General features: G+C 38.0%; 1 protein-coding gene across 5 annotated transcripts in view; it reads right to left on the bottom strand.

Annotated features, from left to right (window-relative positions):
- Positions 1–24,625, bottom strand: part of LOC126457104 (mucin-5AC-like) — a 100,352-nt gene that overhangs the window by 59,835 nt on the left and 15,892 nt on the right. For all 5 annotated transcript variants that reach the window (XM_050093140.1, XM_050093143.1, XM_050093145.1 and 2 more), the window contains 5 exons: positions 22,638–22,867; positions 22,437–22,552; positions 13,926–14,864; positions 5,879–6,026; positions 1,344–1,625 (listed from right to left, as the gene is read on the bottom strand). In XM_050093140.1, the coding sequence (XP_049949097.1) occupies positions 1,344–1,625; positions 5,879–6,026; positions 13,926–14,864; positions 22,437–22,552; positions 22,638–22,867 (1,715 nt within the window). The remainder of the gene's footprint in view (positions 1–1,343; positions 1,626–5,878; positions 6,027–13,925; positions 14,865–22,436; positions 22,553–22,637; positions 22,868–24,625) is intronic.

Raw genomic sequence — 24,625 nt, 5'->3', positions numbered from 1 at the left:
AATTTTGTAAAATGTGTACTGTATTTTAATGACCACTGATGCTAAGTAGGCACAATATCAGGATAACCGTACGGATGGTATACAGTCTACAACTGACTGTTAGGTCATCCCAATTAATGAACAGTTGACACAGGAAGAGCAGGTTTCCTGCTCAAAACGTAATGGTACCTGTCCATCTATAACAGAAATGCATTTGCAGTCTGAGGCCAAGGTTATTTTGTGCATTATGAACAAAAATTCTAAGTGGAACAGTTTTGCCTGTATTGTACATGGAAAACTGAAAGAAAGTTCAAAATGTAAAACATCTGAAAATGTGTAAAACATATGTGCAGGTAATGTATGAAAACAGGTCTTCACTCTAGTTTTACATAAAATTTTAATTTTCTTAGGACCACCTAGAATTACATGGAAACTAACTACCAGGCCTCGAATTACCAGGGCTCTACTGTACTGTTTAGTCTTGACTTTGGCACATTTTGCTGTTGGTGGACAATTGTGTGTGCACAGTGTTTTGACACTGTAAATGGCACATTTTCTTTATGACTAAAGTTGATATTCTATTGTTTATGTTTTATGGTTGCAGTATATTCTGCAGTAATGGGCTAAAGTAAAATTCTTTGACAGAGTATCAGTTCTTACCCATCAAATTATGAAAATGTAACTAAAAACTAGAACAATGAAAAATTCCCAAAATTCTAACAAATTCCTGTGTTTTTCCCGGACGAAAAAATTCCAACATTTTTGCTGGTTGTCCTGTGGCATGTACACCCTGGTACAGCAGCGATGTGACATTCCCACAATGGTGACAGTTGAGGCAATAAAGAGCGATTGGGGTTTGGTGTCCTTTTAATGACAGGGTTGTTAGAGACTGTTCACAAGTTCACACTGGGAAGTATAAGAAAGAAGACAACCATTTTCTTTTCTCAAGAACTGCCCAACAGTTGGAATGAGTTAAAGAAACCATAGGAAACCTTGATCTGGAGGGCTGGACAGGAGAATTAACCTGAAAATAAACTGAGCCTTACCACAGAGCCGCCTTGATCAGTAGTAGAGATAAACACTAGAAGCTGTGTTCCCTTTAGTTGTGTAATTGCCTCAGTTCACTAAGTTAATAAGAAAATCTGACAACAGTTGATAAATTTAATGAAAGAAGTAAAGAATTGTCTTAATAAAAAAAGACTCGCATGCACAACTATATTCCTCTACAAATATGCAATAACTTGCGTCTGCAGGTGAAAGGAAGAAATAGGGAATATAATCTTCATCACAAAGAAGAGAGATCACCCCAACCCCCCCCCCCCCCTCCTCCAAAAATAAAAAAAATACACTACAAATTTACTTACCTGGAGAAGCTCTGTGAGATGTCTGAATATAGACACTGGTTGCCTGTGATATAGTTTGCTGTGCAGCCACAACAGTTGGTTGTTGAGCTGTTGGTGCTGGCATTGGATGAAGAGCAACTTCTGATACAGGCGTAGAAGCCAGTTCAATATTTGCTGCACGGCCAACACTAACAGCCTGTGGCAGGACCTTCGCCACAGGTATTGCAGGGGTTGTCGAAACCGTAACAGGCCGCAGAGTTGATACAGCACTTCCAGCCAGTGTTGTTGTTGTTGCATATGTAACTGAAAAAAAATTCTTAGTAGATAAAAGTCAGAGGACATGGTCACAAAACTGTGTCTAAAATTTCACGAAACTGAAAATTGCACAGCTGAGTGTAACAATATAAAATTGGCCACGTGTGTGGAGGACGCACTGAGGGTTCTATATAAAGTTCTTTATTTATATGGACAGTTCATTCAATCCAGGAATCAAGAATCTCTACAATTTTTGCCTGTTATTGACATATACACTAGCAAAATATCAGTTTCAGAGATTCCAAAATTTTTGAGACTGTTTTAACTTCAGTAATATAAATGAGAAAAAGGCAGGCAAGCATTATCATCATAATAAGTAGTTCTGCATTCAGGCTGGACTGCAGTGGTAGAAGTCAAACACACAAGAAACGACTTTATTGCTCATCCGATGCATTTCATTTCAGAATTTATCCATCAGCAGATATCCAGGAGCAATTGCTGCATTTAGATATGGCATTTCAAGATATGTTCGAAACAAATATTTGCAGACTTAACTTTTACCATTGCGACCCAGTCAACTCAAACACAGAACTATGGACAGTTATTTTCAAGTTTGACATTGGATGGCAAATGACAAAAGAAATATTTTTTCATGTGATATAATTACAAATTTATAGTTTTCTAATGGTTTTTTTATCCTTTGGTTGTACTGCGAGTCCTTGCTTTTTGCCAAATTTCATTGTTCTAGGTCAAAGGGAAGTACTGTATGAATTTTGATGAGAGTTTGCAAGCATCAGAATGTGAGACAAATGGCCATATCTTGACTGTGTTGATTTTGAAGCTTGGATTTTTTACACCTCAAAGGGAATGTATGCTTTAGTATGTGGTGAAAATTTCAGCTGGATATGTCTACCCATTCCTCAGAAAAAGGCTATTAACCCGTAACTGGTACACCTGGGTCCCAGGGACCCGAGCGAAATTTCTTTTTTCCAGCTCCGTGATGTGTGTGGTAGCACTGACTTCCCTCTCCCTGTACTCTCCTAACAATCAACTGGCTACCAGCCCACAACATTGTTGCAGGCGTTTCTTTGTTAGTTTTGTTTCTATAAAGGTGATCGGGTCCCGTGGACCCAGGTGTACCGTTAGTGAAAGTTTTCTTTTCGTGGCATTATTTCCGGTATCTTGGATTTACGGTGTAGTGCTTCAGAAAAATGAGCGAGGAAGATACTACAGATAATCTGAACGAACCATTGGACAGTGATATTGAAGACATAAGTGGAAGCGACAGTGACTATGAAATTAGTGAACATGAAACTGGAAGTGATGAAAGTGATGATGGAGACAGTAACAACGAACAATCTGGAACTAATTATATCTATGGAAGAAACAGATTCAAGTGGTCAACAACACCCAGCATACGTGGAAGAACCTCTCAAACCAACATCATTGCTCCAATTCACTTTCCTGGCATACGTAATGCAGCTAGACAGGTAACAGAAAAGACCCCTCTAGCATTTTGGGAACTACTTTTCAGCAAAGAAATGATTGCAGAGGTAGTACTCAGAACCAATGAGAAGATTATGTCATTGCCACCTGAGTCAAAAAAGAATTCTTTTTCAAATCTAACAGACAGTACTGAAATAAAAGCTGTCATAGGTCTTTGTTATTTGTGGGGAGCCTTCAAGTCAAACAACGAAGATCTGAATGGTTTATATGCTACAAACGGCACTGGTAGACCAATTTTTAGGGCAACTATGCCCTTGAAACGTTTGCTGTTTTTATTACGTTGCCTTCGTTTTGATGATGCAGCAACCCGTGACGCAAGGAAACTCACAGATAAACTGTACCACATCTCTTGGCTCTTCAATTCATTGATAGAAGCTTGTCAAGAAAACTATTCAGTCGGAGAGTACGTCACTGTTGACGAAATGCTTGTAGGATTCCGTGGTAGATGTCCATTTAGGATGTACATTCCATCCAAGCCACGGAAATACGGTATAAAAATATTTATTCTAGCTGATGCCAAAATGCACTACTGTTTGAATGCAGAGATATATTCGGGAAAATCAGCTGTAGCCATCCCGCGCCGTGTCCTCTTACCAACAGCTGTTGTCATGCGGTTGGTTGAACCAATCAAGGGAAGTAACAGAAATGTGACAGGGGACAACTGGTTCTCAAGTGTGGAGTTGGTCAATGAGTTGTCGAACTGTAATTTGACTTATATTGGCACCATGAGAAAGAACAAGGCTGAGCTACCACCAAGCTTTTCAACAGCAAAGGGCAGAAATGTGTCTTCTTCAATCTACGGATACTCTGGTTCTGTAACAATACTTTCACACGTCCCCAAAAAGAACAAGGTTGTCAACCTGATATCGACAATGCACCATGGAGAATGTATGGTGGAAAATAAGCCTGAAATAATCCATGACTACAATAAAACAAAAGGTGGAGTTGACGCACTTGACGAAAAGACGCATAATTACACGACTTCTAGAAGAACAAGGCGGTGGCCTATGGCAGTCTTCTACACTATGCTAGATATAGCAGGTGTAAATGCTTTTGTTTTGTACCATGGGAAAGAAGATACTGATGATGTGACACGCAGAGAATTCCTCATTGAACTAGGTACACAACTCATAAGTGATTGTATGAAAAGAAGATTGGATTCTCCATTTTTGAGAAAAGATATCCGAAATTCCATTTGTGATATTCTAGGCATGACCCCCTCCAAGGCATCAGGAACATCCCAGGTTCACAGTGAAGCTGGTGCTACTAAATCGAAGAGGAAAAGATGCTCAGTGTGCCCATCTAAAAAAGACAGGAAAGCATCCCGGGCGTGTGCCAGATGTCGAACACCATTATGTTTGGAATGTTCCACTGCTTTATGTCCAAACTGTTTCGGTAGTCTGGATGAATGAAATAACTGAAATGGACTGGTGAAGATGCTGTATAATTGAAACCTAATATTTTGTCATAATTTCTGCTATTTTCAAAGATCACATAGTCATTTAGCTGAGAAATGTACTAAAATTTATCCAAAAGTTGTGCCTGCAGAAATTTTTATATTGATTTTGAACTTTTCTTCTGGCTTACTGTTGTGAAGCATAGTACATTTTGTGTTTAAACGTGAAGTTTCAGTTGTCTATCTTACTATTTGTAACTGATGTGCAGGACTTTCCAAAAGTATATTTTTCACATTTCGTATTTTATGCAGTTTATTGTCCTTTTTTGTAACATCTTTAAGGTATGACCATAAATGAGGAATGTGGTTTTAAAACATTAGTAACAAAACATTAATAAAAGTTTCATATTTAAATTTCATTTAAATGTGTTTTTTTTACCAAAATATACTCAAAACTTGGGTGGGTCCCGAGGACCCAGATGTACCTTATGTGTTACAATTTATAGGTGTACCAGTTACGGGTTAACAATGGGGCAGACAGACAACAAAATAATCCAATAAGCATTCCATTTTTATCAACTGACACACAGAACCATAAAAATCAAAGTCATAACAACGTGTATGAACACTTACAGTTTATCTAGTGTTCGTAAATTCTAGTACCTCACAGTCCACTCCTACAGAGTCAAATTTTTCACTTCCCATGTTTAAAAAGTTAGCTTTGCATTTCACATTGTTGTCCATGTCGATTAGCACTAAATTCTTACTACTTTTATTTACCAATGCCTTTAGCTCTGACTGCCTCCATTTTAGTATCAGAAGGAATACAGAGGAATAGCGTGTTCAAAGAACTTAAAAACTTGCGAACTTAAGCAATCTTTGAGAAACCCTACATGATAACTACAAAAACAGGCACACTTTCAACTGAAAAATTATTTTGCACAAAATTAAAATCTATCACTCCAATACTGCACAAAAGGTAAAGTATGCTAGATAGATATGACCCACACAGACGTAAATGATGTTTACACAATACTTTCAAAAATATTTACAACTTCAGTAACTGACCAGAACAATACATCCATCGGAAAAGAATACGATACAAAATGACAAACTAAAGTAACACTTTGGACTCATTTTTATAAGTTTCAGTACATACACCCCACTATCAAATGTAGTTTTCTTTTAATTTTTTATTTGATGACAAATGAGATGGTCTCTGCAAATGAGCTGCTGCAAAATTCCAGAAAATGCAGTCGCAAAGTTCACTTCTATCATCAAAATTCGAAAACCAATCTAACATCAACAACGGTCATTATATTTGCAACAATGATCAGACAAAAAGAGTTACAACGTTCTACACAGATAAAATGGTCTAAACACACAAAAGAATATGAACCTGTTCTTGGTGTTCCTGTTGTAATGGTCAAAGCTGCCTGTTGTAATGGTGTAACAGTGTGCAGGGTCTGAGGGAGTTTCCCGGAAACAGAACTGACAGGCACCTGCGTTATCTGAATTGACTGTCCATGAACTGGCTGTGTGATGACCTAGAAACAAATTGTGGCCTTCAAAAAATCTGCACATAAATACTAAAGGATTATTTAGGATACAGATTATTCTTTAACTACAACAATTAAAATGACAAATTGTATTATCAAACAAAATTAGAATAACAATTATGACAGCTATACAACCACATACACCAAAGTCTGTTGTATGCAGAAGTACTTGCCAATCCTCAGTATCCCACTGGCTAATGATGTGTTAGGAAACTACCACATGTGCACTTCCAGACACATCTCATTTTCATTTCCAGAATAACTGAGGAATCTACCATGAAGCCCAGATCATGAAAGGCAGTTTGTCACATGATCTAAAAACATTACACACACTACAAGCATACAAAACAATTAGCACAATTAGTATTGAATTCAACTATTCCAGTAACAGGCCATCCATTACTGCTTGCCTTGGCATGTCGTCTGCTACTTTGTACATCCAAACTGACAATATCTGTTCACATTCTTTAGTCCTCAAAATTTTCCACCATCAACATTACCTCAGAACAAAAGTCCCACTTACATCATAAAGTTAGAGCAAAGGCTCATAGTGGCAGACATGCCAAGAAATGCCACTTTTTTTACATATGGTATCAATTTAATATCAGATGTTTGGAAGAATACATACAACACAAACATGAAATCTCAGACACTAAACAAAACCTTTCAAAATAAATTAAGAAGTAGATGTATATAAAAAAAAGCCTTATCACTCTTTCCACTTCAGAAAAAGAAGGAATCAATTTTAAAAGGTTCTCTGTAGTTGTTCCAAGCATTGTGTTTTTCATAAGCAATTTTGTACTCTAAGTAGACATATCAATGAATGAGAGATTTGTAAAGCAATAGAATGGTATCTGGAAACAAAGATGAACATCTACTGACAGGTCACATCACCTCAGAATTTGCAATATATATGTATTCATATGGACACATATGGGTTGAACAAAATACACCACAATGTTTCTAAATTAGACATCTACATTAGCTATGCCTTGCGCAATCTCTGTTTGAGATTATTGGGACAACTACAATTTATCATGCTCAGTCATTAAAGTTAACTGCTCTCCAGTAATGAAATTGATGCTGTCATCCATAATAAAAAAAAATTCAAAACCCTGACTTCTGCAACAAAAAAAAAAAAAAAAAAAAAAAAAAAAAATAATAATAATAATAATAATAATAATAATAATAATTATTATTATTATTATTATTATTATTATTATTATTATTATGGTGGTCGTATTTTGTGGTAACAGTTTAATGTCTGCAAATTTATGCAAAAAAAAACAACTGAATTATGAACAATACTCAATACAAAGGAGCAGATAAAAGACACACAAATGGAAATATCAGATTTACAACAAACAAATATTAGTTGAATTACAGAAATATTTATCCTCACATGGGGTGTGTGAGTAAATACACCATGTAGTCTGATATTTTGGATGAACACAATACTTATCCCACTTAGTTTGTACCACCTGTAATGGAAAAGATTGCAGGAGTCAAGAGCAGTAGAGAAGCTGTAAAGTGGGTTAAATGCTAGGCCCATACAGCATCCCTAGTTATGCTTCATAACAGACGAAGGAGTTATAAACAACTTAAAATCTGAAACGGATAGAGTGTTACTCACATAGACAAGGTCCTCCTTCCAAAATAAACACACACACGCACGCACAGCCTGCAGGGCCTGAGGCCCAACTGCAGACTGTGCCTGCACCTGACATACGCAGCAGTCTCGGGTGGGTGGTCACCCCAGGTTGTAGCACGTCAGACACAGGCGCAGTCTGCAGTCAGGCCCCAGTGGCCAGAGCCAACAGTCAAGAGATGTGTGTGTGTGTGTGTGTGTGTGTGTGTGCGCGCGTGTGGTAATTCAACACCACCTTTAGGTGGTGAGTAGCATTCCATCCTTTTCAAATAATTGTTATTCCAACCTGAACTTCCAACATTTGCTATAATAAAATCTCTAATATGCAAGTCATTTCTGCTCTTTTTCTCAACCATTTCCACTTCACCAGTCTCTCCTTATATCCTACAAGTTCAGATACATACTGCAATTATTCTTCTCCTCTTTTTTTCACCACAAATTATCTTCACAGCTATTCCCACCTAGGGCTTCAATTAAAACCATGTTATACAGATGTAGAAAGTGTGATCTCTTTGTCTCCAATAACATGGGCTCAATAGGGTTAGTGTGGTAATCTCTCACTGTGTGGCACTGCCATCATTTTGCGGGCTGTGTTGTCCATGTTTATGAACTCTTTATCACGTGCAACATTTGCTGATATTTTGAGTTATATATTGCGATTCTGCAGCAGTATGGATTATTAGTGATGCTTGACTATAAATTAAACCGAAATATGTGGTTGCCAAGCGAACATTTCGATTCAAAATAAGAGTTGACTCTGCAGTCTCCTAAACTCAAATGACAATGTCTTTCTGTTTTCTGCCTGGTTACAAGTCAGGTTATAGAAGTTGCAAAGAGTTAAGATGCATTTTCAAGCCCCCAAATGAAACAGGAAATTTTAACAAACTGAACAAAGTTATCCCCAGAGAACACAAGGAGCTAACAAACACGTACATCTGTGATGCTCACTTTGCTGAAAATTTACTATTAAAAACAGACAAATTCATTATTGATGGAAAGGAAGTTGAATTGCCCAGAATAAATTGGCACTTTAAACCAAATTCAGATCCTCACAATTTCCCTGAATTTGCCGAAGTATTTGTCTACCCCATTAAAGAAAAGAAAACCTCCCACAAAAAGGAAACATGCTTGCAAAATTGTGAATAAAGTACCCACCAAATATTTAGGACTTCTGATTTAAGCAGAACTCAAGTTGTTTGATAGGTCTACAATAGTTTATGGACACTTAATGAAGTTACTGTATTTAAACTACAAATAAAAAATTCAAGAAGTAGCTTGGCTAGGACAAGCAATAAACTCAAGTCAGAAGGCTAGAGTAATTGTGCTGCTGGCAGGAGTAGGTAGACTAAAGAAACTCACTTGTAAATGCAATGAAGTTCATCCAGTAAGCAAAAAGTAATTGCAGATACTGTGTTACACGAGTGCCATAAAAAGGATCCAAAAAGGAATAAGATAAAATAGTGAGCTGCTTCTATTATTTTATTGCATATTAAATCTCCTAAGAGTTATAGATGGTGCTTGAAACAATCTGTTACCTACTCCTTCAGATATGCATTTGAGGTGGCTCTTAAAAGATTTTAATTGCACATATGGTATTAACAAGGTCGCCATAGATGCTATTAAAGAGAATTTTAGAGAAGTGACTGATGAAAACAGAAAGACTGGGGTAATTATGTTTGATGAGGTTAAACTGAGAGAATATTCAGTTCAATGGATCCTATTTATAGACGGATTTGTAGACTTCGGCAGTATGACACCTTCAGACCAAAATAAAGTCTCTGCTGATCATGTTCTCGTTTCCATGTTCATACCTCTGCTATACAGCTGAGTACAACTACTTGCAGTTTATGCCAGTAAAAATGCAACTTCTGGAGAACTGTTTGCAAAAATTTTAATTCAGACTATAACACAACTGGAGCAGGCAGATTGTAAATTGTAGAGTTTACATGTGGTAACAGCCAATTTAACAAATTAGCCTGGAAACTTTTGCAAATATCAGGAAAGAAGCAAAATACCAAATGCTATTTTCAAAATCCTGTTAATGAGAACAGAAAAGTTTGGGGTTTTTCAGTTGCAGTACGTATATTGAAATGCATAAGTAACCATTTTCATGATAAATGTATTTCGCTGTTTGGTATTGATATCATGAGCTAAGGACTTTATGAATGTGTTTATGAAGTTGGTAATTTACTAGGGTTTGCTTGAGTAAAGGCACGTAGTAAGTTGACATATGCACTCATACATCCCACCTCCCTTCAGCGAATGAATGGTCGCCTTGCTTTCCAGTTCTTTAGTAATAGCATGGCAAAAGCTATACATTGTTTTAGAGAAAGTAGCATCGTGGGATTTCAAGATAGTGAGCCAACTGAAAAATTTACTCAGTATATAAATGATGTTTCTGATGCTCTGCATTAAAAAACACCATTGTGTGGTATGAGAAAGGATTCAGATCACCAGAAAATTCTGCAGCATATTTCTCATAGTCTGACCACTTCAGACAGTACTTTGCTCCAAACAGAACATTGGAATCACTCAGAGTAACAGTACACAGCACATCAGAAATAGCTGAACACTTGTGGAATAAAGGGTTCAAATATGTACTGACTTCCAAGTTCTATCAGGATCCACAGGAGCTACATTTTGGTATTGTTAGATCAATGACCTGTGATGACTACCCTTCATCAGTAGACTTTCTACATTTACATAAGCTTCAGTCGATAAATGTGCCTGTCAAGAATGGTTTATCAAAGGGAGGGAATTTTGAATCAGGGATGGAACCCACTCTTACATCCTATGTCAATCAGATAGGAATCTTGGCAAAAAATCTGAACTAGAGAATATAGAAGAAAAACTGATTGCCACAAATGGCAGTGAAAATCATCCTGAGTGGAAAGCCAATGAGCCTAACAACAGAGTGCTTGATACTGCAAAAAAAAAAAAAAAAGTATTGTACCCAACATAGTAGCTCATATTGTACACTAGGCCTCAAAAATTACTAAATGTTTTGACTCTTTAGACTCACTAAGGAATTCGTCAGTAGAAAACTGTCCTTTTTGACTTTTCACTAACTTGAAAGATTATGTTCTCATCAAGGACAAAGTTATTTATGTTACCCTTCAGAAGCAATGTGAAATCTCTTACTATAGGCAAAAGAAATCTTAAGTACTAATTGTTGTTCATCTGCTTTCTGGCATGACTTGCTCTATGACTGGAAATCATAAAAAAAAAAGAAGAAGAAGAAGAAGAAGAAGAAGAAGAAGAAGACTTCAGGTTTAGCTTTTAGTGCAGGACATGCCATGGAGACTTCACCCAAAATAATACTTTACTACATGAAATGTCAATTCTACTTCAAAATGAAAAACCTGAGAAGGAACTTAAGTCAGTAAAAATGAGTAAATCAATGAGGAAACTTTCCACAGTGTCCAGCAGTTAAAAGGTGAGAAAATACATAGAAAATGTTTCTAATTTTTTTATTTTAGTGTGCAGTAATTTTTACTCATGGTCTAGTTTTGCTCTATAGACTTTTAGACCTATGAGAATTTTCTTCTTTTCAGCTGTAGACACACTCCATTACAGTCACTTTTGGGCAAGCAGCATTTATTTGAAGATTACAGTAGTTGTGTCTTGTGAAATATAGGTGCTGATGCATTATTTGGTTGACTACTGGCCAAGAAAATCTAAATCCTGACTGAAAGGCAGGAAAGTAATAGTCAAAAACACAACATTAGGAGAGGATTAAAGATCAATAATGTTCTGCAATACATATTACAGAACTGAAAACTTTTCACAACAAATGACATCTTATTATAACTCTAGTTTATTCACAGCATTACTAAAAGTAGTTTTAATGTGTTATATTTTGTAGTTGGTCAGTTACAGAAATACGAAGTGAAATGATAAGAATAAATATTGGTGTTGCCGAGTAACAATCATTCAACGATTCCTTTTATTTCCTTTTCTTGCAACTTTAATAATTGACAATCCAGAAAGTAGTGCATGTTATGCACTGTCTTGTTCTTCTGTTTCCATGCCCAAACAATTCAAAAATCAGTTATCAGTATTGAGTTTGAGCTTAAATAATCTAGTTTAAGTATGTTCCCACAGCATATATGAGAATCATGACTTTATAACATGTAAAATAGAGGTATGAATGTGAAAGCATAATTCAACTACATGGGAGAGTAGTTTTTAAGTGCAAAAGGGGTACAACAAACTAGTGGTCACACTTTCTACATGCCATATGCTATGTTAAAACTCTAAATTTGGATAAAGTTCTGCAGCAAATCACTTCAAGATGCAATGATAAATCTGCATTAACACCTTCAGTAAGCAGTCTTTACTTATAACTGGATATTAGAGAGTGGCTCTCCCCACACACATACAGGACTTGAGGCACAGTGTCCCGACATCAATTTTCTGAAGCAGTATGGTACAATTCTGAAAAAATAGCTTTTGAAGACCCAAGATTTCTGAGTGCTATTAAACACAGAACATTATGACCTGCAACAAGTTTGATAGTAGCTCGGTGCATAGCACAATGTGATTGTATTCCTGCTTTGAATCTCACAAGTAGCACACTTCTTTTTATACTTTTTTAATTCCATGTTTATTAATAAACTGGAATTTTAATTAACAAATACAATATTGAAATTTTTATAGAAATAATGTCTTTATTTATAATCACTACTCGCATTAAAAAGCAATAAAGTAAAGTACAGAAATGCAAAATATCAAACACAAAATCAAATACTTTTTTTATTTCTGGAGACTGGACAGTGTCGATGCATACAATTTTTGTTCATTGACTGGCCCTAGCAAACCTCTCACCATAACACAGTGTTCAAAAGATCACGCCCGTGTTTATATCAGGCCATGATTTTCTCAATGTATAAGCCAGCTTATGCTCAAAAACTGTACTTATTTAGTACGAGAACAATGTACGAATGTCTCGCTACCTGTCCCTTGACAGGTGCTGTGTTCTTTTGTCAATTTCTAGAAATAGTTTGGAAAAAAACTGTAGCGAATGTAATAGTTGCTGCCTCAGCTGACTAAGCCATTTTATGCTTGAGTTGTCTTAAGTTTCATGTGTGCTTTCATTACGTTTTGCAGTTTGCTCTAATTCTGGTACAAATATGTCATGTACATTGAATGAGCATGAAATTTTGGAATCTAAGAGAAAGAATTCAATGAGTCTGGATCAGAAAGAAAGTATCTGAGTGGGAACACACTGAAGATTATTCATATTCAGGTAAGCTGCAGTCTACTACAATTTTTGTCATTAATATTGCTGCTACAAATACTCTTTCTGTATTAACAATTTAGTTCTGATTTATATCTCTTTATCTCATCTTTTTCACAGATGAATCTCATGAAAAAGCAGCATCCAACCCAAGTTTCGATTTCTTTGGAGAAAACAAGACAATTTACTGAAAAATCAGGTGTGAAAGAAAAATTGGTACTTTCCTGCTTGCAGCATACCACTCTGCACGCCAGAATACTTTAGATTTCTTTTCTATATGCAACCCAACTGTGAGTAAAATTGCTCACGAACCCCTCTCTCACTATTTTAGGATACTTATACTTTCCTTCACCATCATTGTAAAATTTCTAATCTAACAAGGAACTAAAATAAAAAATAAACCTTGAAGCTTATTCTTCTTTAGTGTGTGGTGTACGTATATACGTGCACACACACACACACACACACACACACACACACACACACACGTGCCGGTAAGACAACAGTATAAATGCCTGGTTTTCTCAGCACTCTTCTTTTTCAAGTTGCTGGACTTCACAAGCATTTTGCATGTCTGCATCAAATTGTAATTAATCCATGCAATAAGTAATTAAATATAGAAAGATTTTTATTCAAAAATTATGATTCCATATTTCTTAATTAACATTTCAATTTGTTAATTAATACAGCTACTACCAAAATCTGGGCTGGCAACTATATGATTACAATCAAATTATTCTATGTGCTGAGCTACCAACAAACTCATTGAAGGACATAATGTTCTGTACTTCACAGTGCTCTGAAATCTGTTCTTCCAAGGCAGCTCTTCGAGAATTTTTTTTTTTTTTATTACATCATATTGCTTTAGAAACCTGATGTCCGGGGACACACCATCAAATCTTATAAGTGTGAAGAAAATCAGTGCGTCCAGGTCCATAAGTCTCCTTGTCATACACGTAAGAAATGTGCACACAATAACTGTCATACAATCAGAGCTTACCTTATGACTGACATTCTGATGTGGTGTCCCCGTTCTTCCCGTTGTTGCAGCGATCTGTGCATGTGTAACAGGTTTTAGTGGTACTGTTCCTGTAGCACCCGTTGTACCGGAGACAACCACCGGATGTAGCGAAACCACACTAGATGGTGCAACTGCCTGCCCAAGTCGTGCCACACTAGACGCTGCTATGACTGCAGCAGCTGGTGCTACAGCCCTGCTCTGTGAAGGCTGGGCAGTTACTGTGCGTGATGGCGATGGAGCCGGAGCAACCGCAAGTCTCGTGTGGGTGCCGACAGAGCCTGATGCTACTGATGTACGTCCCACCTGTTGTGACTGTTGCTGTTGCGAGGCCTGCTGCTGTGATTGTTGTGTCTGCTGCGGCTGCTGCAGCTGCGAGTGCTGAGACTGCAGCTGTTGTGATGACTGTTGCGACTGTTGCTGTGGCTGGATCTGAGTGCTGACGATTTGCTGACTGGTAACACCTACTCCTGCTGACGATCGACTACCTACCGTACCGGAGTGCGTCGAGGCAACCACAGGCTGTGAAACAGTTTGTTGTGGTAGAGTTACCGGTCGTGTTGCAACACTATTTACACGTGAAGTTGCCTGCTGTCCACTGGAAACCTGACTGGGTGTCACAGGGCCACTTGTCCTCTGTGAAGGAGGAGAAAGCACAGTGGATGTTACCCTCTGTGAGGAATGTGGAACCTGATTTGGTACCCTAACAGTTGTTCCACACACTGTTGTTCCGTGAGAAGCTGCAGATGTGGAAAACTGCACAGCTGATGCCACGACAGTACTATTGCTATAAGCAGCCTGTGTTTGTGTCCGTGTAGTTAGCACTTGTGTTGTACTTGTTGTTCCTGGCACTGAAGATGGTACAGAAGATGGAACTGTGACAGCAGCAGCCTTGAAATAGCTCCCATCAGCAATATGAAGCTGTGAATTGAAACAAATTAATGAAAAATCAGAACAAATTTATCCTGCACTTGAGACTCTTGTGTTATATTTAAGCATTACAGTTTCAATAATTTTTAATATCTTCTGAAATAAACTAAAGCTAGTTAATATGCAATACAGCAGAGGTGGAAGCCAAAACTCTAAACTACATTGTGCACAGACAAAGGAAGTAAAAGAAGAAATCCAACAGGATCTCTGCATATTAAATAGAATGAATGGTAAAGAGGAGTTTCAGAAAAGATACAAGAACCTTCATCAATAATCTTGCAGCTAATGTGGAAGCAGCGGCTAACAGAGGCGATAACAAGATACTATACAACATCACAAGGAAACTGTCTAATAAGAAATTTGGGAGTGATGTGCCAATCAATAACAAGTAAGGATCACAAATCGAGAAGACGAAGTGCAGAACTGCGACGTTACAGATGACACTAAATCAACTGAACGTGGGCGGGGAGGGATTCCCGCAAGATATGCCAATTAAGGTAGAACCGCCATCGAAAGAATAAATCGCTAGAGCAGTCCAATAAATAAAAAATGGAAAAGCTCCGTGCCTTGACAACATCGGTCCATACTAACTTAAAGTAGATTGTTCTGTAACAGCAGAAATTTTACATACATTCCTGTCAGCCATATGGCTGAATGAAAAAGTACTGAATGATTAGAACAAATGTTTGCTCGTCAAGCTCAAGAAAGGAACCTATCAGTTTGTGATAATTCGAGAGAAATCACCCTCCTGTCAATCCCAAGCAAAATTCTCTCACAAATAATCCTAAACAGGATAAAAGCATATGTAGACAAGAAAATAAGAAGAGAACAAGTGAGATTCAGTGGAGGTCGCTCTTGTGTTGACCAGAAAAACACCTCGAGAATAATAGCTGAACGTTCATATGAATACCAGTCACTGGTTTATACGCTGTTTGTGGACTGAAAAGTCCTTTGACAGTATAAAATACGGAGCTCACTGCAAACTTTTGGAATTCCAAAGAAAATAATCGCTTGTCAAGGACATGTATGAGAACTATACATGCCATGTTCAACATCAATGTCTGATTTCAGATCCAATATCAGTGAAAACAGGAGATAAGCAGGCTGCATGCTCTCACCGATAGTATTTAACATAGTACAGAATCTTGTAATGACACAAGCAATGGATAAAGTGTCAGGAATAAAAAAGATCAATGGAACACATCTAGAAGACCTAGACTCTGCACATGACCTTTAAACTGATACCCAAAAAACTAAAGACATGCAGGCAAATGACGACAACACAGCAGAGCTTAAGCTTGGGAGCCAGGTAATAGTAAGTGCGGATAAGTTTTTCTACCTTGGCAGCATAATTACACCGCATGGTGGTGCAACAGAGGACATTAACAGCTGCACCAACAAACCCAAAGCCACTTTTACAGCTCTCAGTTCTATCTGGAGATTGAAGGAAATAACACTGAGTACCAAACTGCAGATATTTGAAAGTAATGTAAAATCTGTGCTTCTATACGGATGTGAAACATGGAAAGTGACAGCGAAGCTAATCCATAGGCTGCAGACATTCAACAACAAATGTCTGAGCAATATCCTGGGGTTACGGTGGCCAAATGTTGTCTCTAATGAAACACATTGGGAAAGAACCAGCTAGAAGCCAATTGAGTTGCAAATAAGAAGCAGGAAGTGGAGATGGTTAGGACATACACTTAGCAGACCAAATGAACGTATTGCATAGGAAACACTCTATTGAATCCCACAGGGTAGACGGGGACAAGGCAGGCCCAAAATCATGTGGAGACGATCAGCTGAAGCAGAAGGCCAACAGCAAGGAATAGGATGGGAAGAAGTGAAAATACTAGTAGGAGATAGAACAAGATGGCGATCCTTGGTTGCATCCCTTTGCTTCACATAAGGAGCTAAAGGAATTAAAAATGAATAAATAAATAATAGTTAATATGGCATTAGCAACAAAGTCATTTGAATATGGAAGACATCACTGAACTAAACAAATTAATTATGAGTGTAAGGTTTCAAAAAAGTAAGCTCAGCCTCTCTCCTGACGAGCAGCTTTATACTTAGTGCACCATGCGCAAATTTACAAAATGATTTACACATTCAGAGAACATCCAACTTTGGTACTATGTAAAAGGCCTTTTAATTTCATAGCAGTTAATCAGCAACAGCAGGCTACATGGAGCTGCAAAAGTTACTGGTTTTGGCAGACCTTGCTCTGTATGATTATTCAGTTCTTCAAGTACAAGAAACAGATATAGTAGGCTGCACCAGAATGGCTACAAGTTTAGACAGCAGTCTCTCTTTTATACCTTAAAGCTGCACAGTCATCACATAAATTAGGTATATACACAGGAGATTAAATTGACAGTTTCCAATTATTTTTCATATTAAATGGCTAGCTTGTCCCAGTACATACAAAAATAAAAGAATGGTAATGGAGACATGACGAAATTCAGAAGCGCATTTGTTAAGAGACTGGCCTCAGACTTTAAAGGATAGCAGAGTCTGTCCAGCCATCCTGACTCAAGTTTTGCATAGTGTTACCACTTCACTTCAGGCAAATGTCAGGGCAGTTCCTTCGGCAAAACCACAGCAGACCACCTGTCCCTTCCTCATCAAGAATGTGTGAATATTCCAATACCAGTATATGACTTATGTCTTTCCTTGTTTTAAGCTGACAAATACTTTATAACTGTAAAATGATCGCTAGATGAATAAATTACTAATATTAATCTACGGCATTACTCACAAAATAAATGTCTTCTCGGGTACAATCAAGGCCACTATCGTTTTCATTTAATGCTGTTGTGTATAATTTGAACTCTCTAATTTCCATTACACTCGTGAATCTGACCCAGCAAAGAAATTAGAAAACTAGACAGCTGACAGATGGGAAGGGTAAGCAATCAAGATTATTAGTTTCACATTAGACAATCTCATGAAATGTAGTGAAGAAAAGAAATTTAAATAAACAACAATCCCGTAACTTATGACAACACTCGAAAACAACGCCTCAGTTAAGAACAGGGTGAAGTGTTTTTTGGAAGGGAGGGAGCAGGGTGGGGGGTTTGAACTGAATAGCACACACTGATTTATACAAGCAACTGCGGGGTACTAGCAAAGTCATTACAGTATTAGACATACAGAAAATAGAGTTAATTAAACAAAGAAGTGGCAGTATACTAGACTCTTCTAAATATTTCAGTGTTATTTTGCATGAAATAACGTTTAACTATGCGGGTAATAACACGCTTTTCAACAATCATAGCAGAGACTGCTCGGTTTGGAGAGTGGCCAACTGCTACAACATTCATAGGTAATTGATAAATCTACTAAAATATTAAGGGGAAAAAAATTATAGTGTGTGGATTCCTTACATTTTTGATTACATGATACATCAATTTACATGAAGACTAAAATTTTACTTAGAATCTGGACAATAAAACTGCTGTTACAGACTGCAAGAAAATGTGTTCCTGAATACAACAGTGCAAACTGAAACTGAACTATTATTCAAATACTAAAGTTCCTAACTGAATGTGCTTTTTAATTTCAAAATCATAATAGTTATCTTTCCTCATCCTTGCAGCAGGTGCAAGAGGGTCCATCTCAAACTGGAGTCTGAAGAACTCCTGCACCTCCTTTCCAACTTTCTCCAACGTACATCTCTTTCTACCTTTAGGAAGGAATTAACAAATTATTTTTTATGCTGTAACATAACACACTGATTTTAAACATATCTACAGTAGGGAAGGAAAGCTACATCTGTTTTCAAATATGTAATTTCCTGATTTCTGATTTTATGTTTAGTTGACAATGTGGGAACATTAGTTCATCAAATGCACCACAGATATGAACCATATGCATGTCAGTAGACTTTATTAAGCCCACAAGTAGACCTAGTGAAAATAATTGCACTTGCTGCAGACCTTAATTTAAGCTTTTCTGTTCTCTATTGTAGCATCTGGAGATGGCCTTTGAAGGCTGAAACTGATGATAGCATCATAAAAAAGGTGACTGTGTCAAAAATGAAAAATTGTTCCTTACAACAAACCAACAACTGTCTCCGTAAACGAAGTATCATTTTTTTTCTCAAATATATCTACTGGAGTGGCCATTTCTGCAAAATTCTAACAATTACACGCAATGTTTAGAGTGGTTTCTGGAACCAAAGATAAATACAATCACATAACATTTGCAGTTTAAGTCCCTCTACCAAAATTTCTTAAATGAAGAGGAAGGGAGATAAATACAAGTTTAATGTCCATCAACAACAAGGTCATTGAGACTGAGATGACTGATGGAGGATGAGGATGGAGAAGGAAAACGACCGTTACCTTTCAAAAGTACCAATCGCGACATGACTGAGGGAAACTGTGTAAACTAGACTCCCACTTAATGCAAATCCAGGGCCTTAACCTTAGTGTCACGTAATTCTGTCATTCACAATGTTACTAACTACATAGTAATAGTACACCATCTCAACTGAAGACATTCAAACAAAATAATACATGATTTCACGTTGGCAGCAACATAGAGGTCAGCGGCAACCATAGTTAATCCTCTCCCATATGCACTTCTAGTGTTTCTGTTTTTTCAGCTTACAATATAAACAATAAATTGAATTAACACACTGCTACATTACCTGTTACTGACAGTAAGAAAACTCATGCATATTACACAAAACTGTGCAACTGCTATTAAAAATTTGCCTGGAAATACCATAAATTTTGCACTTACAAACAAGAATACATTCTCCTGTTTACCCAAAAACTTAATAAAATAAAGTTGATAGCTACATAGCACAAACCTTTCCAAATATTCAGGGATGTTCCCACTAAGCCATAGTTTTCATATATGGAAATGTCTCGATCACTATTACTCTTAAAGCCTATTAAGATACATAGAAATTGTTCTCCGCTTAACTTCTGATATTGTTGTGTAATCTCCAAAATATTACATTGGTGCAACTAACTGACATTATCACGTGATGTAGAAAAAACTAAGGTACCAACACAGCATCCTATATATACACACACACCAGTCTGAGTGGGAAATGCACAAGTGTGAAGGCACCAAATTCAATGCCAGTACTGAAATATTCCTGGTTTGTCAAGGACTGAGCTACCACGCTACCTGCTGGATGACACTGCTTTGGCGTGCGCACGCACGCACGCACGCACAAGGCTGTCATTCCTCCCGTGCATTGCCGCCAATCCATCCCAGCTGCCTCTGCTAAACTACAGGTCTGATGATGAGGCAACCTCCTCACCACAGCTGTTCGAATATGTAAGTCACCATTGCTGTGGTCACCATGACCAACATTTACAGTGCTGGAGTCCACGCTGTGCTAAGTAGGTAATGTGAAGATCTGTTCAAGATATTTACAGGGTCGCACAGTTCAACAGCTTCTTTTATTACATTGTTTCAGTATGAAGAAATCAACGAGAAAATGTTATTACCTTTGTAGGTCACTCTGTGCTCTGTACCGAGACAATTCACAGCCACAGCATACATAATCCATGTTCAACCCATCTGTATTCCACAGTACAACAATTCTGCCCATTGTAAGACTTCTTATAGCTACAGGGAATTTATCAGTCACAGAAATTCTCAAACCAAAATTATCTTTAGCAGTGCCTAGTAGAGCTCCACGTTTCTTTGGCAGATAGAAAATGCATTTAAGTCATATTTCTTCACTACTCTCCCTGTTTTCAAAGATGCACTGCTGACATATGGCAGCAAGACGCCCACTCCTTTCTGTTATTCACTTTTCTGTAGCACCCAGCACATTGTCCGACATGCACTAGTTGCAAGGCACAGCAAATTGAGAGGGTATGTAATGCTATGCCAGTGATTACAAAACTGAGTCAAATTTAATGCATGCACCGATTCAGTTGAGATAGATATCAAAAGCCACTGTATCCTCTTCTGAGGAAAGCTCGCCCACAACTCGTTTGCTCGTAACTGTTTTAACTGATCTTCGATAGCCTGGACCTGCACTGGGACGGAGTCGACACCCGAGCTGGTCTCTCACGCTCTTTTGGACACAGATCTGGGGATCTCATTCGCCATAAGCATGCGACAACATCACAAAGGGAATTCATAGGCATGTGCTTGTGGGAACGGGCACCATCCTATTAAAAATGTCCCCACAACACTGTCGCAAGAGAGAGAATACATGAAGAGACAGAATGTCCATGACGCACCGCTGTGCTGCCAGGATTTCCTTCAACTACTGCCAGATATGATCTGAAGGCACATCTAATGGTTCTTCACCATACCACGACCTTAGAAGTAATATCACTGTTCCTTTCCACAATACTGGAAGAATGAGCTCTCCCCCAACGTCACCTCCACACTCATCGAGAGTAGTCCAGAAGTATGATTTGTCACTGAACATAAAGAGATGCCATTCGTCAGCAGTCCATGCTCCCCAGTCATGGTACCAGTCCAAATGAATTACTGTGTGTTGTGGCATTAGTGGCACCCAACACAGTGGACAGTTATTCCCTAGATTGGCTGACACTATTCTCCACAGGTGCAGGTTGACATACTGTTACAGGGACTCCATTACTTGTTCTCAGATGGCAGACACAAATGTGAAGGGGTTACAATATGCTTAGTGCACAATACTGCAATTCTCCCTTCTAGCGGTCAGACATGGCCAACCAGAACCCTGATGAGTTCACCTGCACTCATGTTCCTGTGCAGTCCAACATCACGCCACAGTCACATCTGAATGTCTGGATAGTGCACGATTCGACCAGCTGGGCAAACGGAGACCCACAGTGAGATCCCTTTCAATCTCTGTCAGGTGCTCATAATGCTACCTCTCAGAACTACGTGGCACCTTTGTGTCCTTCAAAGAAATCATACAACAACTGACACTATGCCCCTTATGTAACCTACCAGGCTTGGGAAAACACAAAAACATCACTAATACACACTGACGGCTGTTCTACGTGTCACAGAGAATCGCAATTCCAATACATACTTGCCCACTGTACGTAAATGTACGAAGTTAAACTGACATCTGACCAAGTCTTCTGGGTGCTTCCCTTTTTCAGACAAGCAATGTAATCTGTCATTAAAGCCTTAAGTAACACTTAGTATTAAGACATGGTTGATTGTATTTTCTAAGACAATTAGATTTTCCAGTCAGATTGTCACACTTTTACAGTGTCAACTAGATGTTATTTTATCATATGAGACAGAGCACAAGTCTGATGCAAAATGGATAGAAGAGGAAATTAGTTGTCATTTTTGAAGAAAGCATCCTGCCATTTGTCTTAACTGATTTGATAAACATATCCAGATGGTCATGTCAGGATCTGAATCCAACACCACCTGAATGGGAAATCACTGTCTCAACAACTGCTTTAATTCTTGCAGTAACGTCGAAATCTACCCACATTTCAACTCTGAGAAGAAAGTTTTATAGCACTTACTTGCTGAAAGAAAAGGCCACATGCACTTTTTATGCTGCTATACAATGAATAAAACCATTTGTACTATCACGACTACCAAACAAACATTTCCAGACCTTACCTGGGTTCCTGCCTGAGATACAGTTAATGGTTTCTGACCCGCTGTCTGCAAGATCTGCGGACGTGGTGATTCTGCCTGTGTCCTATTACCTGGAGGTGCAACAGGTCTGGTAGTAACTGTAAACAAAAATAATTTAAGTTGTTTCGAAAGTTTGATATTAGACACAATAATAACGTTTCCAAGTTGGTGTGTTTGTGTTACCTGTAACAGATGTCTGACGACCTTGTGTGTATGTAGGTATAGTTGTAATTGAAGATGCCCTCGTGGTTGTTAGCAGTGGTCGAGGTGACACTGATTTCGGTGTTGTTATGGTAGTTGTCTGAACAGTAGTCCCACCAAGCCACATTGTACCAGTCACCACTGAAGCTGCAGGACTACCAGCTCTTGTAACTAATGAGCCAGGGTTCATTGCTCTGATTCCTGAAACAAAACTGCAAAGAAATGGTGTCAGAAAATTCCACATTGTGATGTTAGTAATTGCCAATATAGTCTTGCGTGAAGTTCCCTGTTAGGTGTTATGTCCTTTATATTAAAAATAGCGAGTAACGCGCAAAACAGTTAATTTGTTTCTTGCTGTTAAAGGAATTAACGGCCTCTTAACAGGTGTGCTCCGAACATGAGAGCATTTTTTCAGGACCAACAACAAAATGGAAGAAGAAATTGAGCTGCTGTTTGATGAAGAAACCATTGTGTAATTCACCTACAAAGTGATTTAGGAAAGCTATGAAATAATAAACTAGCATAATCTCTGCTCTAATAAAATTCTGGTATTTCACCAATATACTCATCATCCAACCCAATATCACAGCACAGCAATGAGAAAGAAGAAATATGCAATTCACACAACTGCAAATAGAACATTCCACAGACAGACACCACTGTTTAACAAGTCAAGCATCTTCTACACAAACCCAACATAAACAAAATTGCATGTTACCAACCAGATTCAAACCAATCAGCTTTTGGGATTTGGTGGTAGCTTTCCTTTGCACCTTGTATCTTTTGAACTCTGAAATTACCAAAATATCGATCTTTACTAACTGCCATATGGTTATAACAAGAAAATTCTGATGTTACTTTTCTCGTGAAGATACTGGCTGTCACTGACTGTGACCATTTCTGAGTTGTTGTTGTTGTTGTTGTTGTTGTTGTCTTCAGTCCTGAGATTGGTTTGATGCAGCTCTCCATGCTCCTCTATCCTGTGTAAGCTTCTTCGTCTCCCAGTACTTACTGCAGCCTACATCCTTCTGGATCTGCTTAGTGTATTCATCTCTTTGTCTCCCTCTATGATTTTTACCCTCCACGCTGCCCTCCAATACTAAATTGGTGGTCCCTAGATGTCTCAGAACATGTCCTACCAACCGATCCCTTCTTCTAGTTAAGTTGTGCCACATACTCCTCTTCTCCCGAATTCTATTCAATACCTCCTCATTAGATATGTGATCTACCCATCTAATCTTCAGCATTCTTCTGTAGCACCACATTTCAAAAGCTTCTATTCTCTTCTTGTCTAAACTATTTATCGTCCACGTTTCACTTCCATACATGGCTATACTACATACAAATACTTTAAGAAACGACTTCCTGACACTTAAATCCACACTCTGTGTTAACAAATTTTTCTTCTTCAGGAACGCTTTCCTTGCCATTGCCAGTCTACATTTTATATCCTCTCTGCTTCGACCATCATCAGTTATTTTGTTCCCCAAATAGAAAAACTCCTTTACTACTTTAAGTGTCTCATTTCCTAATCTAATTCCCTCAGCATCACCCGACTTAATTAGACTACATTCCATTATCCTCATTTTGCTTTTGTTGATGTTCATCTTATACCCTCTTTTCAAAACACTGTCCATTCCGTTCAACTGCTCTTCCAAGTCCTTTGCTGTCTCTGACAGAATTACAATGTCATCGGTGAACCTCAAAGTTTTTATTTCTTCTCCCATGGATTTTAATACCTACTCCGAACTTCTCTTTTGTTTCCTTTATTGCTTGCTCAATATATACAGATTGAATAACATCGGGGATAGGCTACAACCCTGTCTCACTCCCTTCCCAACCACTGCTTCCCTTTCATACCCCTCAACTCTTGTAACTGCCATCTGCTTTCTGTACAAATTGTAAATAGCCTTTCACTCCCTGTATTTTACCCTCGCCACCTTCAGAATTTGAAAGAGAGTATTCCAAGC

Source organism: Schistocerca serialis, chromosome 2, assembly GCF_023864345.2.
Source record: "Schistocerca serialis cubense isolate TAMUIC-IGC-003099 chromosome 2, iqSchSeri2.2, whole genome shotgun sequence".
Classification (NCBI taxonomy): domain Eukaryota; kingdom Metazoa; phylum Arthropoda; class Insecta; order Orthoptera; family Acrididae; genus Schistocerca; species Schistocerca serialis.
This window is presented reverse-complemented; position numbering and strand designations above follow the sequence as displayed.